A 12,624-nucleotide genomic window follows, 5' to 3' on the forward strand; every position below is an offset into this window, starting at 1 on the left:
TTTGTATAATTTTAATTAATTTAAAAATAATTTTTAACATCCAAAAATTCTGAATTTTTTTTTGAATGATTCATCTAATACCCCTTAAAAAAATTTCATCTTTAAAATTTACTTAGATTTAACTTTTTCCAAATTTTTGCAAACATCTGGGGTCTCTTTCTCTCATTCTCTTTCGTGAAGGTTTGACCATGGGATTTTAAGGAACCCTATCATGACCAAAAAGCATTTTAAACCCAAGGAAATGGAGGAAAGTTTTATTTTTGTTTTTTGTTTTTGTTTGAGTATGCTTTTTCAATTAATTTATTTGTTCTGTTTTAATACGCTTTTGCTGCGCTGCTGTTGATGTTAACGAAAAATTATAGAAGAGGATGTGATGTGTTGGGATGCCCCTAACTTCAAAGCAGCCCTACTTTGGCTGCGCAAAGCAGTGAGTGGTGAAGTACGCACGTGTCCTCCAATGAAGCACAAATCATCACTAGAATCTTTTGGGACATTGGTATTGACTTGTCTTCTTGTGGACTCTCGGCCGTAATCTCCCTCTCTCTCTCTCTCTCTCTAGCCTGTCCCATTCAGATTGCCCTTTGACGTGAGAAGCAAAGCCCATGGCCCCAGCCTCTTCCCTATTCCAACAATAACTGAGACTGTGTTCTAACTGACCTGGGGTTAGCGCACTCCTCTTCTAAGACATTCAGAAGAACCAGCCCCCCCTCCCCCTTATTTATCAAATCTCTAGCTTTTTATTAAATTTCATTGGCAGTTCATTAGCCTCTTTATATATCCTTTTAAACCCAACTGATAATTATAAAGGATACCACACAAGACCCGAATGTCGACAAAGTGTGGTAGCCCTCAAGATTTGAGCACTAGTCGGTCGTCTTATATATGTATGTATACTTGAGGCTTTTAATCACCAACAAGACTACCTACCACCACTGTGGTTGTTGGGGGGCGGGGGGAAAAAAAAAATTAGATTATTAAATAATTCAAAAATAAAAATCTCCCTTTGATTCTGAGCTCTGGCCATTGTAAGGGAACCCTAAAGAAGTTTAATTTAACTTCCCCTTACCAAAGATGTTATTGTACCCTTGGTCATTCATTAAGCTTTCTAGCAAAAATTAAATTTATCCTAATGTCTGGTGCATACTTGACATCTTTAAGCAATAATAATAATAATAATAAAAGAAAAGAATGCACGGCCATTGAAGCCATGCGTTGCCCTCGCGGGAAGCAACGATACTGCTCCCCTAATTAAGGGCTACTAGCCAAGACTCCAAAACTTCCATGATAATGTGAGGCAGTGGTGTAGCTAAATCCTTTTCTCATGCTACCCCTCACTTCTAAAGCATCTCTTGTTTGAAATAAAATGCTAAATTACACTAAATTGAAAAGGTTCAAAGAAAATTTAAATTTCTTCAATTAAAATTGGAACTCTTTAGGAAAATTAGGACAAAACATAGAGCCTATATAAAGGGGGAGAAAAGTGGTATAAATCTTACAAGTTTGTGGACTTAAAAAAAAATTGTAAAAATTACTCTGAATAGGTCACTAACAGCGCCCGCTCAAGGGTTGTTGGGGCCCTAGGTGGCAGTCCGACGGCCGGCGATCAACAGCGAGTAGTTGAGCAGCAGGCGACCCCTCCCCCCCCCCCTTCTCTCTCTCTCGAGGGCCGTAGTCCCGTCTTGCTTCTGCGTGAATCTTGAACGGCCATGGGGTGAGTGACAACGAATGCAAGGACGATAAGAAGGAGGGCCATGGCAAAGAGGTAGAGGGTGAGGAGGGACTATTTGTTCCAATAGGCGTTGACGAAGTCATTTAGGACACTAGGAGAATGGTGAGGTTGATGAAAATGATAGGCCACCAGAACCAGTAGAGGCACTCGTTTTCCGGCTTGGAGGCCAGCTAGATCCCAGAGGCGATGTGCAGATGGAGCACAAGAAGACTATGAAGTTTAACACCGATGTGACGTTGTTGCTCATATGGCGATGGCGACGTGAGAAAGAGAGAGAGAGAGAGATGGTTGAGATAGGGACGGTTATGGGTGAGGGAAGGCTCTAGCTCGACAAATTTTTGGGGCCCTAAGCATAGGCCTATGCCTTAGGTCGGCCCGGGTCACTAAACTATCAAAGAAAATGTTTATGCACATAGCATGGATTGATCATGCACAAAAATATTGTTCTTACTCTCACTAAATAGTTCATCACTTATCTTCATATATTTAAACGTGCAACATCAACCAAGTTAGACTAAGGTAAATGAAAATATTATTAAATAAAAAAATAAAGTGATTTTTGGATTATGAAGCATATACAATTAGGCATTTTTTTTTAACTTAATTTGATTTCATGTCACAGTTCACATGCTTGTAATAATTCAAGAATTCCTAACATTTTGCAAACAAAAGTTGGAAACTACCCTAAAAAATGTCAAGCATAATTGATCGAGCGTTTATTGCGACATTTGCACATAACCTCTTAAGGGAATCATTAGTACGACGACGGTATAAATAAAAGTAAAATTTTTATAATATATCAAATACACGCAGCGAAATATAATATACACGTCATATATAGATTAGATATTTAAGCAATACACATATTTAACAATTGAATACATAATCCGATAAAAAGATAAAATACAAAATCGATTTTTGTATTGAGACAGAATCCACTTCAAGATGTGGTAGTCCTAATCCCTCCACACTTAGTATGCAGTAGGATATTGTTTCGATTACCTTTTCACGTGTTAGACACGAATGATTTACGTATTATTGGTGTTTGTGTCTCAAACTTATACACATAATAATTACACGTATAATTTTTATAACTTTTTAAATAAAGAAGAAAGGAAGAGATTACGTGAAAAAATCAGAAAGAGAGAGTGAGAGGCAGAGCCTCCCTCTTCCCTTTTCTTCCTCCCTCTCCCCCAAATTAAATTTCTTTTAAAATCTGCACAGCTCTTCCTTAATTATTCTTTCAATAATTCAAATATTATTAAACAATTTTACTATACACTATCCATTTTACTACTAAATTCTAACATTATGAAACAATAAAATTCTCATTAGAACCCAAATGTTTCAGATACTAAATCTATGAGACTAAATAATTATTTTTCTCCTAACCCAAATTTGAATCTTGGTCTAAATTTGGGGCAGAGTATGGATAGAAGCCTGCCCCAAATTGAGACCAATGTCAAATAATTAATGGAAAGCGTGAGTAAAATTACAAAAACTAATTAAAGAATGTAAAAATTGAAATAACTTGCAAAACAACACCTTAATAGGGATATTTTTCAAACCATTAGCTATAATTAATGTGATGCCACTGTTCTTGCTTAACAAATTAAATTTAGTTTGTGGTTATGTCTTGAATTATATATATATATATATATTTTTTTTTTCAAAAACTAGAACCTATTGCTGAAGTTTTGGATCGAATCAATGAAAAATGATTTTTTTTTTTGTTTTTTGTTTTTCATAGTTAATTATGAATTTTCTTGTAAAACTTGTTCCAACGGTCTAAAATAGAATACTTATGTGAACTAGTAGGTAGTAGTACATTATTTTAACGACTTTCCAGGAACAATAGACGATATATTGAAAATTTAAAAGTGATTGGCAAGCAAGTCTAGTTTTTAGATCATTTGATTGATTTTGAGTCAAATTCTTCTGTGATGGTTAAACTTTAATAAAAGTGAATTGAGTTTTGGCATGTCATTACCCATAGAGCTAACTTTCCAACGATTCATCCAAAAACACAAAGATTTGGTACATCAAATGCTCAAGAATCGGAAGAGTTTCATTGCACCTATGAAATTCAAAACAACCAACTTTGTGCAAATTGGTATAATGAATGAATGAATGAATGAATGGGTTTCATTTCTCACAAAAATCCCACCTACCTAAAGGTTACCATCTAGCTATTGAAATACTTGAATTTGCATGGAAAAGAAAATAAGTTCTAGGCAATTCAATTGTCTAAAAATCATTTACATAGAAATTATCAATTAAACGTGTTTGATTGATTTAATTTTTTACCTAAAATTTGTTATAATTTTTTATTTTTTTATGTTTGATTACAACTTAATTTTTATGAAATTATATCCAACCCCACGGATTCCTCTCTGTCTCCTCCCTTCTCTGTCTTTCCCCATCTATCTCTCTTCCCCCCTCCCCCAAACCCACTTCCTCTTTCTTCCTGCCTTCCCCATCTCTCTCTTTCTCTCTCTCTCTCTCTCTCTCTCTCTATATATATATATATATATATCTTGCATGCAGTAGTAGAGTAGCAGATCTGTCGTTGCACTTGCCGTTGTTCGTCGTTGACGCATATGTCACCATTGAAGCTACCACCATAAGCGATTCTGAGAGCTGATTTACCGCGGCCATTATCCGCCTCCGATGCGATGGAGTTGGTTTGCTCTTTAGTGAGTTTCTCGCTCTTTCACTCTCTCGTTTTGTTGCCCCCTCTATTTTCAATTCCCTGAAAAGTTTTTTCAACCCCCCTAAGAATTTGTTTTTCAGCAAAAGTGGGAATTAGCCATCACACGATCAAAAGAGGGAAATCATTTTTCATGAAAAATTTGGATAATCAAACACATCAAAACCTAAAATTTAGGTGAAAAATGGCTATTTTCTATGAAAAATTGTGGCCAATCGAACAAGGCCTAAGTGTTGTATCTAGTTGGAACCAATCAACAGAAGATTCAAAAGTCTCTTAAGACTAAATGTAGGCTAAAGATGACTTAAAAAGTGACCAATATCAAATACATTTAGATGTATTAAAGCTTTAATTCTCTCCTTTAATCGTGATTTTAGAATAAATGGTGATATTTTCAAAAAAAATTAAGTGTGAGATTCTTTAGTGATCATAGTATGAACTTGCATAACCAAATAAAAACAAATTAAGCGATTTAATTACTAGATAAGCAAAGAGATAAGTAAGTAATCTAGCAATGGAAATTGAATTAATTATTTTGTCTAAAAAGTCCTTAATTTTTTAATTTAATAATATGCTCGAAATAGCAAGATATTACAAATGACCACCTTTTATAGCTATCACGTTGTCTAGAAACATTGGCAACCCATGTATGTTACCATGTGTTATGGTGCCTACGAGTTAAGATTTCTATATTTTTGCACTCCTAATGAGCATATTTAAGTTACATTTTTGGACCGTATTGGCCTAATCGGGCACGACCTGATGGAGGCCCAAGACTCTTATTGGCCTTCCAGCCCAATCTTAGTTTTGTACTTGCCAGCAGTGATCATCATTAGCTTTGTACCTGCAACACTCTCACGCCAACTACAAGTTTCATCGGTATTTAATGCAGCATTTAATGAAGGTTCTATCGGCACCACATCTTGCTAGCGCCGGATATCTCCGTCCCATCCTACTGCAACCTGGCTTGCTTGCATGTCAGGAAGCCTATTTTTCCCTTTATATAAGTCAACCTACTTGTATGCTCTTTTTTAGCCTATTGACACTTTGCCAACTAAACTTCTTACTCACTTCTCTCTCAGAGTGTTTTACAAGTGCCGTCACCTCTCATTCCTATCACCAAAACTAGCTCTGACGTTAGTAAAATTACCCACCTTCGTTAGTCATTTGGGCTAGAAAGGAACAATTTTACTTCCACGTGTTGAATTATTTACTACATGCAAATTCTAGTTGTCACCTTAACTAACTAAACTTAAAAATAGCTATAGTAAAATTAAAATTCTAGAGTTGGCTATGAAATAAAACACACCATTATTTTATGGCATGAATTATGTAACTATATATATATATTTTTTTGTGGCCAAATTGTGTAAAGTACACACATATTTATATATTGTTATTGATGTAAACTCATATTCACTACAATTTAAGTGTGCCTTTTTTGATAAACTTATTACTTATGACTACACATCATAAATTACTCATACTAAATAAGGTAAAAATACTTATATGTATGATTTTATCAAAAAATAAACATTTATTTATTTCTTGTAGGCAATGCTATATATAATAGTTATATATATAAAATGTATTTTATTTAGTGATAAGACATATTTACTGTGTCTTATTTTTCGATTCTAAAATAATTTTATTGATCGATAAAATATTGTAAAATACTATGCATTTTTATCAACCACTAGGAGCGGAGGAGAAACTAGAGAGTTGTGTTAGCTCCGTAGAAGGGGCGCAAAAGGATAATATTTTAGAATTTTAATACTATTTAAATTATATAATATTTTAAAATCTTAATAATTCTACTAAAATTGAAAAAGAAAATGATACCTTTAAATTGTAGTTGGAGATTCGAAATAAATTATTTAAAAATAATCTATTTATTATATCTTAATTATTATTAATTTTAAAACATTTATTAGTATTATTATTCGTGTTTCTTTTAATTTATCAAAACGTTTACATTTGATCACGATCGAATAGGAGGAAGAGGCCAATCTAATTTCTCAACGGTAAGTTGGGCGCTCGGGGGCCCGGAATGCGCGGGTGGCCTCGCGTAGGCTGTAGGCTGTCGCTGTACCCTTTCCCTCAACGCGACAAAGAAGATGGTGAAACGTGGGCGTGGAGGATTGGCCCATCTAGCAGGCGGTGATTGGCCGCACTTGTGATCACATCACAACAGCGCTTCTCTCCAAATCTCAAATCACCTCCATTGGTGATTGGTCCACCACATGCCTCCCCTATCCGTCCGTCAATCCTCCCAATTTTCCACAAGAAGGGAGCAGCGATGGCTGGCTCCGACATTATCAAATTAAGAAACAGCAGCACTTTATATTTTATTTGGTTCTGAGAAGAGAAGGTGTGGTGTGGTGTAGTGTAGTGTTGTTGAGTTGACCATATGTTTTTTAAAAAAACTTACTTCTTTCCTTCACCATATGTTTTTTTTTGTTTGAAACTTAGTTCTTTCCTTCACTTTTTAACGCATACATAAACAAGGATGGGGTTGGAGCAATACTGCTGGTTTAATTTAATGAAGATAATAATAATAATAATTTGAGTCGTATTCAGGAAGATGATGTTGGATAAAATCAGCAAAGAACAAATGTTATGTGAATGTGATGCCGATAAAAGAAGAACAGCCCAAGGAATATGGCGTAATAATCTTACAATTTTACGACAAAGTGAACCAGAACAAAGCCACCACGTGTCGCTTCCGAGAATAAAGCTGGGAACTGCCCAGGGATTCTTCTTCCAACCACTATCGACCTGGGTCTTTTGCTTTTGGGTGTGTTAAATTTCTTCTCTTTTTCACTCTGATTTCTTCCTTGCTTTCATCTCTGCCTTCCCCGGCAATTTTCGAAATTCTTTGTGTTTTTCTGTTTTTCGTTTTCTGGTTCTGTTACTTTTCCTGGGTGCATACTTTTGACCTTTCGATGTCGCTGTTGGATGCCCCCTTCTGTGGAATGCACAAAGCGTTATGTAGATGGAGTTGTTTCTGTATAGCAAAAAATATGTCGGTGCACTTGGTGTTGATGTTTGGTTGAAAAGGGAACGCTTCTGAATTTCACGATCTCAGATCACGGTGGAATTTGACTCTCCGTTGTAATTTCCTTGGCTGTCGCTGAATTGGGTGTTTCCAGTTTGATTTGGGGAGAGAGAGAGAGAGAGAGAGAGAGAGAGAGCATTTGATCTAAGATGAACTTCAAGAACTATGCAAATGAGCTGCCGGCGGAGGGAGGTGGAGGCGGCGGAAGGATGTCGGGGAATATTCCGTTGGCGAGGCAATCATCGATTTATTCTTTGACGTTTGACGAGCTCCAGAGCACCATGGGTGGGATTGGCAAGGACTTCGGGTCGATGAACATGGATGAGCTGTTGAAGAACATTTGGAGCGCTGAGGAGACTCAGACCGTGGGATCTTCAGCCGGTGGTGGTGCTCAACAAGGGGATAATGGCTATTTGCAGAGGCAGGGCTCGTTAACCTTGCCCAGGACGCTGAGCCAGAAGACAGTTGATGAGGTTTGGAGAGACATGGCCAAAGAGTACGGTGCCGGTGCTGGTGGAAAGGAATCGACTTTGAATTTGCCGCAGCGACAGCAGACTTTGGGAGAGATGACACTCGAAGAGTTCTTGGTCAGAGCTGGGGTTGTCAGGGAAGATATTCAATTGCCTGGGAAATCCAATAATTCTGGATTTTTCGGTGATCTTTCAAGGCCCAGCAACAATTCAGGCTTAGGTTTTGGGTTTCAACAGATGGCCCAAAGCACAGCAGCAATAGGAAGTAGGATGCCCGAGACCAGTAATCAAGCTGCTAATTTACCACTGAATGTAAATGGGGCTAGATCAGTGCAGCAGCAACAGCAGCAAATTTTTCCCAAGCTGTCAACTCTGGCAAACGCCAATCCCATGCCTATATCGAGTAGTACTCAGCTGGGTAGCCCCGGAATCAGGGGTGGGATTGTTGTGATTGCAGATTCATCGATGAATAGCAACTTGGTCCAGAATGCTGGGTTACCAGCTGCAGGGATGGGGATGATTGGATTGGGAACTGGTGCTGTTACTGTACCAACTGGTTCCCCAGCCGTTTCTTCCGATGGGTTTGGGAAGAGTAATGGAGATACTTCTTCTGTTTCACCAGTTCCTTATGTGTTTAATGGAGGTTTACGGGGAAGAAGATCCAGTAATGCTGTGGAGAAGGTTATTGAGAGGAGACAGAGAAGAATGATAAAGAACAGAGAGTCAGCTGCTAGGTCACGGGCTCGTAAACAGGTGAATGTCTTAATATATTCGTCTTGCCCTTATGGCTGTTATCTACTTCTTTAATTTGAATATCAGCATACTGGTCTTCTAGTTTGTGTGGCCATAAGCAAGCTCCTGATCTTCTGTCAGTAACAGATTGAACACTTTATCTCCTCAACTACTAGACCAATGATTGAGATGAGACCATAATGAATAAATAGTTTTAACTCTTGACACTCTTTACGTTATTTTGAAAACCTTTGAACTTGCATGATAAATAGTATTCTTCCTCTGAGAAACTCCTCTGATCTTTATGTTGTCTTAATTACATCCTTACTGAGAAACTCAACAGTTGAACCTTGTGTGCCTACTCGATAAGTAAACCGTAAGGTGTGAGCGTGCAGATGTAACATGTAAATACAAAACTGCAGATGAGCTATTCTTCCTCTTGCTTCTATGTGTGATTCTGCAAAGCTCATATAACTACAGATTGTAACTTTATAAAGAATATTACTGAATTATGGTGCTGTTGTATTTTTACTGTGTATATGGCTAGTCCGTTTATGCTATAAGTGAGTTTGTTGATAAAGTAGAACCACCATAGTAGTGTGACTTGCAGTCATGTGCAGTATGAGTAAATTCAAGAATTTTGGGTTTGATGTAACAGTGCCCATTATTTTAGCTTCTCCTGTTGTAAGAGTGCTTCTTACTTTGCTTTCCATGGAGGAAATAATGTAAAAGAAACTAACTGGCACCATACGCAAGAAGCTTTTGTGAAACAACCTGGTACGCCAGAGATGAAAGATTATGAGATGGCACTTGCATGAAACGTTGTAAGGATCACATTGATTGCAAGGAAATGGATATGTGGCTAAAGGAACACAAAATTGCTTTAAAAGTATAACATATAAAGTGGTTTTATTAATATTGAATTAAGCTTAAGACTTAATGACTTAATTTTTTTCTTTAAAGCATTCAAAGTACTGGTTACCTAGAATAACTGTATTTGTGTAATAATGTCATCAATATTGTTGTCTAGTGCAGTATAAATACTCTTAGCCTTTGTTGTTATCGTTCTATTTCCAGGCCTATACAATGGAGTTGGAAGCAGAAGTTGCAAAACTGAAAGAGCAAAATCAAGAACTTCAAAAGAAGCAGGTATGTCTTGATATAATGTTGTTTGGGCCTGTGGTGGCATGTATATATTTGCTTCAATTGACATGTAATAACCAATCACTAACTTTGTTGCTACTTAAAAAAAAAAAAAAAAAAAAAAAAACCTTTGTTGCAGGCAGAAATGATGGAGATGCAGAAAAATCAGGTACTAGATATGCTGGTTCCTACAAGATAATCTATGACCATGATATTAATTTCTGGGCCTCTACTTTTCTCACACTTATACTCTCTCTCTCTCTCTCTCTCTCTCTCTCTCTCTCTTTATATATCCTTTTCTCATGTCGTCAACTATCAGTGCCGGAAGCTTGGCATACTTCTTTTCATTCCCAAATCCCACAAGCATCCTCCCAACCACCACTTGGAGCATCTGTTTCTTGATTGCATAGACGTTTTCTATTTAAAACATGACAGATCATATTGTCTAGTTGTTAGAACTGACATCTCAAATAAGTGATCATTTCTATTTAAGTAACGCTAACTCTATGGACAAAATGTAGACTTTGCATCCTCCACTTTGGTATGAAAGACTGACCACAGATAACAAAATGTTTGTTTGTATTGCATTATAGATGCAAATTTCTCAAGGTTCCTATGTTTTCAGTTCCAGTCTTGCGCAGTTTGCGCACTCTTTTTATCCTCTTTGACATGTTGATTCTGAAGCCTGTTGGGAAAGGTTTACATTATTGATTGAAAATGGTGAGTGATTAGTGTCATCAGTAAAGATTTTTTATCTAACATTTTGACAATATAAAGAACCAGATTACATTGACTGATTAGAATCCAAATGATTTTCAGCCTCTTCACGTCACAAAGAATTTGTTCTGTCATTACCTTCTTTGTTGGCCGTTATCCTTTCTTAAGTGCCTATAGAAGATAGAGTTTGACCACCATGCCACCATACTCCAAAATACAACCCAAAATTCAAAAGTACATCTCCTCAGGTATCTTGTCAACCCAGATATGAGACACATTCCAATCATAATTGTCCAAGACAGTCAATAAGAAATATACTGAAAAATGGTGAGACGAGAGTTTGTGTGCGGAATTATTTATTTTATCTTTCACCAAGACCATAGAGGTCCTATGTATCATCTCTTGACTGTTATAAACGAAGACTGTTTTTAGGAAGTAAACCCCATATATAAAAGACAAACTCGAGGCTAATACATCATCTCTTGACTGTTATAATAATAAGGAAACAAGTATACTGCTCTAAAAGCGGCCACAACAATAGCAAATCTTCCCGGTGATGATGGTGAAATCACTTCATAGCACAGACATACAAAGTATGGCGTTTTTATTTTTAAAAAAAAATTATTAAACTATTTGCAAACCAAACTTATTAACAAATTACTATTCCAAGTAATTTTTTGCCTTTTCATTTAAAAAAAATCACTAGTCGAACTAGCTGTTCCTTATTATTTTTTAAAGAAATGTTGGTTCAACCAATGGAATACTCGGTAGTAGTTTGTTAAATAGTTTCAAAAGAACAGCGATTTAGCATTTTTTTTTTTTTTGAAATTTTATATGTTTAAATGTCTCCAACAAAGCCTTCATACTTTGAATCATTTCGTGACTTTTCCAACTAAGAAATTACAATAATTTCTTAGTTGGCTATGTGCATATCAACAAAAACTATCTGCCAATGAGTCCCCTTCTTACTGTGTTTTCTATGTTCTAGATAACCCGTGCAATAACAACATACTAAACCTCCATCATACCAGGTGGGGTTGGTTACATGAATTCTAGATCACCCATGCAAAGAAGTAAAATGAATTATATGTTGTGTTTTGATTTCAACTCTTCTTCATGCTTATCTCCTGGTTATTAATTCCTTGCTCATTTGATCATTCCCAACTTCCTCTTCTTATTTTTCTGTTTTTTCCTTTTTAGTTTCGAGTTGTATGCTCAATTTCTTCTTGTTGATTTATATAATGCATTATTGTTGATGCAAAGAGAAAATAGAACAGAAAAGGCATGTCTACTGTGTGCTAGCTAGAGCCAATAACTGCATGTCAAGATGAGTCATGTTTGTGGGAGTCGGCGCCTTTGTAATCTTGAGTTACACTAAGATTTTGAATCTAGTCAGTGCATGGGACATCCCACAAACTTAGTTATTGTAAATTCAATCTCAGTAAGTGTTATCATACCATTCTGGTTTTGAGAGATTCATGGAGTCTAAGGATATCTTCCACATGGCACGATTATTGTGGTTTTCAACTTCCTGTCTCCGCCACACACTTTGATATGGCAATACCAAATATTACTTGTGCTTGCATTTATGAAAACCCTGAAATGCTGGAAAACTGGAACTTCAAACGATTGATCATTGATTTGTACTTTGGCGCAGGTCGTGGAGATGATGAACATGCAGCAGGGGGTGAAGAGGCCATGCCTTAGGCGAACACAGACTGGGCCATGGTGAAGGGTCTACGAGTGATGCATTCATAGTTGAAAGAAGAAATGGATGATTTGCGGATGGTAGGTGGCTGACTGTACATATTTGAGAGGAGCATGCTTTGTGTTGTGCATATCAAAAAGGATCCGCTGTTGTGTGTATTTGTAGCTGCTTAATTCTCACTAGCTCTGTTTAGCTTCTTCTTTTTTCTATGGATTTCATTCGTTTTATATGTATATAGCTAGATTCAATCAGTGAATTGATTTTGTTTACTGCCTTTTGACCTCTAATATTAGCAGTAGTGATGTGATGGTAATAATGCTTCAAAACTGTGGAAAATTTTCTTTCTTTCTTTCTTTC

General features: G+C 36.6%; 1 protein-coding gene across 2 annotated transcripts; it reads left to right on the top strand.

Annotated features, from left to right (window-relative positions):
• The first annotated feature begins 7,041 nt into the window (after positions 1–7,041).
• Positions 7,042–12,583, top strand: LOC127808305 (bZIP transcription factor 46-like). Of its 2 annotated transcripts, XM_052346790.1 has the most exons (4): positions 7,046–8,720; positions 9,777–9,848; positions 9,982–10,011; positions 12,217–12,583. In XM_052346790.1, the coding sequence occupies exons 1-4, from the start codon at positions 7,647–7,649 to the stop codon at positions 12,289–12,291; spliced, it is 1,251 nt and encodes a 416-aa protein (XP_052202750.1). In that variant the 5' UTR covers positions 7,046–7,646; the 3' UTR covers positions 12,292–12,583. The 2 variants fall into 2 exon arrangements, with proteins under 2 accessions (XP_052202751.1, XP_052202750.1); XM_052346791.1 differs by lacking the exon at positions 9,982–10,011 and having other exon boundaries at positions 7,042–8,720.
• Positions 12,584–12,624: the final 41 nt, after the last annotated feature.

Source organism: Diospyros lotus, chromosome 8, assembly GCF_014633365.1.
Source record: "Diospyros lotus cultivar Yz01 chromosome 8, ASM1463336v1, whole genome shotgun sequence".
NCBI classification, from domain to species: domain Eukaryota; kingdom Viridiplantae; phylum Streptophyta; class Magnoliopsida; order Ericales; family Ebenaceae; genus Diospyros; species Diospyros lotus.

What these genes read in the sequence shown, in the direction of transcription:
- LOC127808305 (XM_052346790.1), top strand. Translation starts at nt 7,647, where the DNA reads ATGAACTTCAAGAACTATGCAAATGAGCTGCCGGCGGAGGGAGGTGGA. An exon ending in GGTCACGGGCTCGTAAACAG is followed by an intron (nt 8,721 to 9,776) that starts GTGAATGTCTTA and finishes TTCTATTTCCAG; the next exon opens with GCCTATACAATGGAGTTGGA. An exon ending in AAGAACTTCAAAAGAAGCAG is followed by an intron (nt 9,849 to 9,981) that starts GTATGTCTTGAT and finishes CCTTTGTTGCAG; the next exon opens with GCAGAAATGATGGAGATGCA.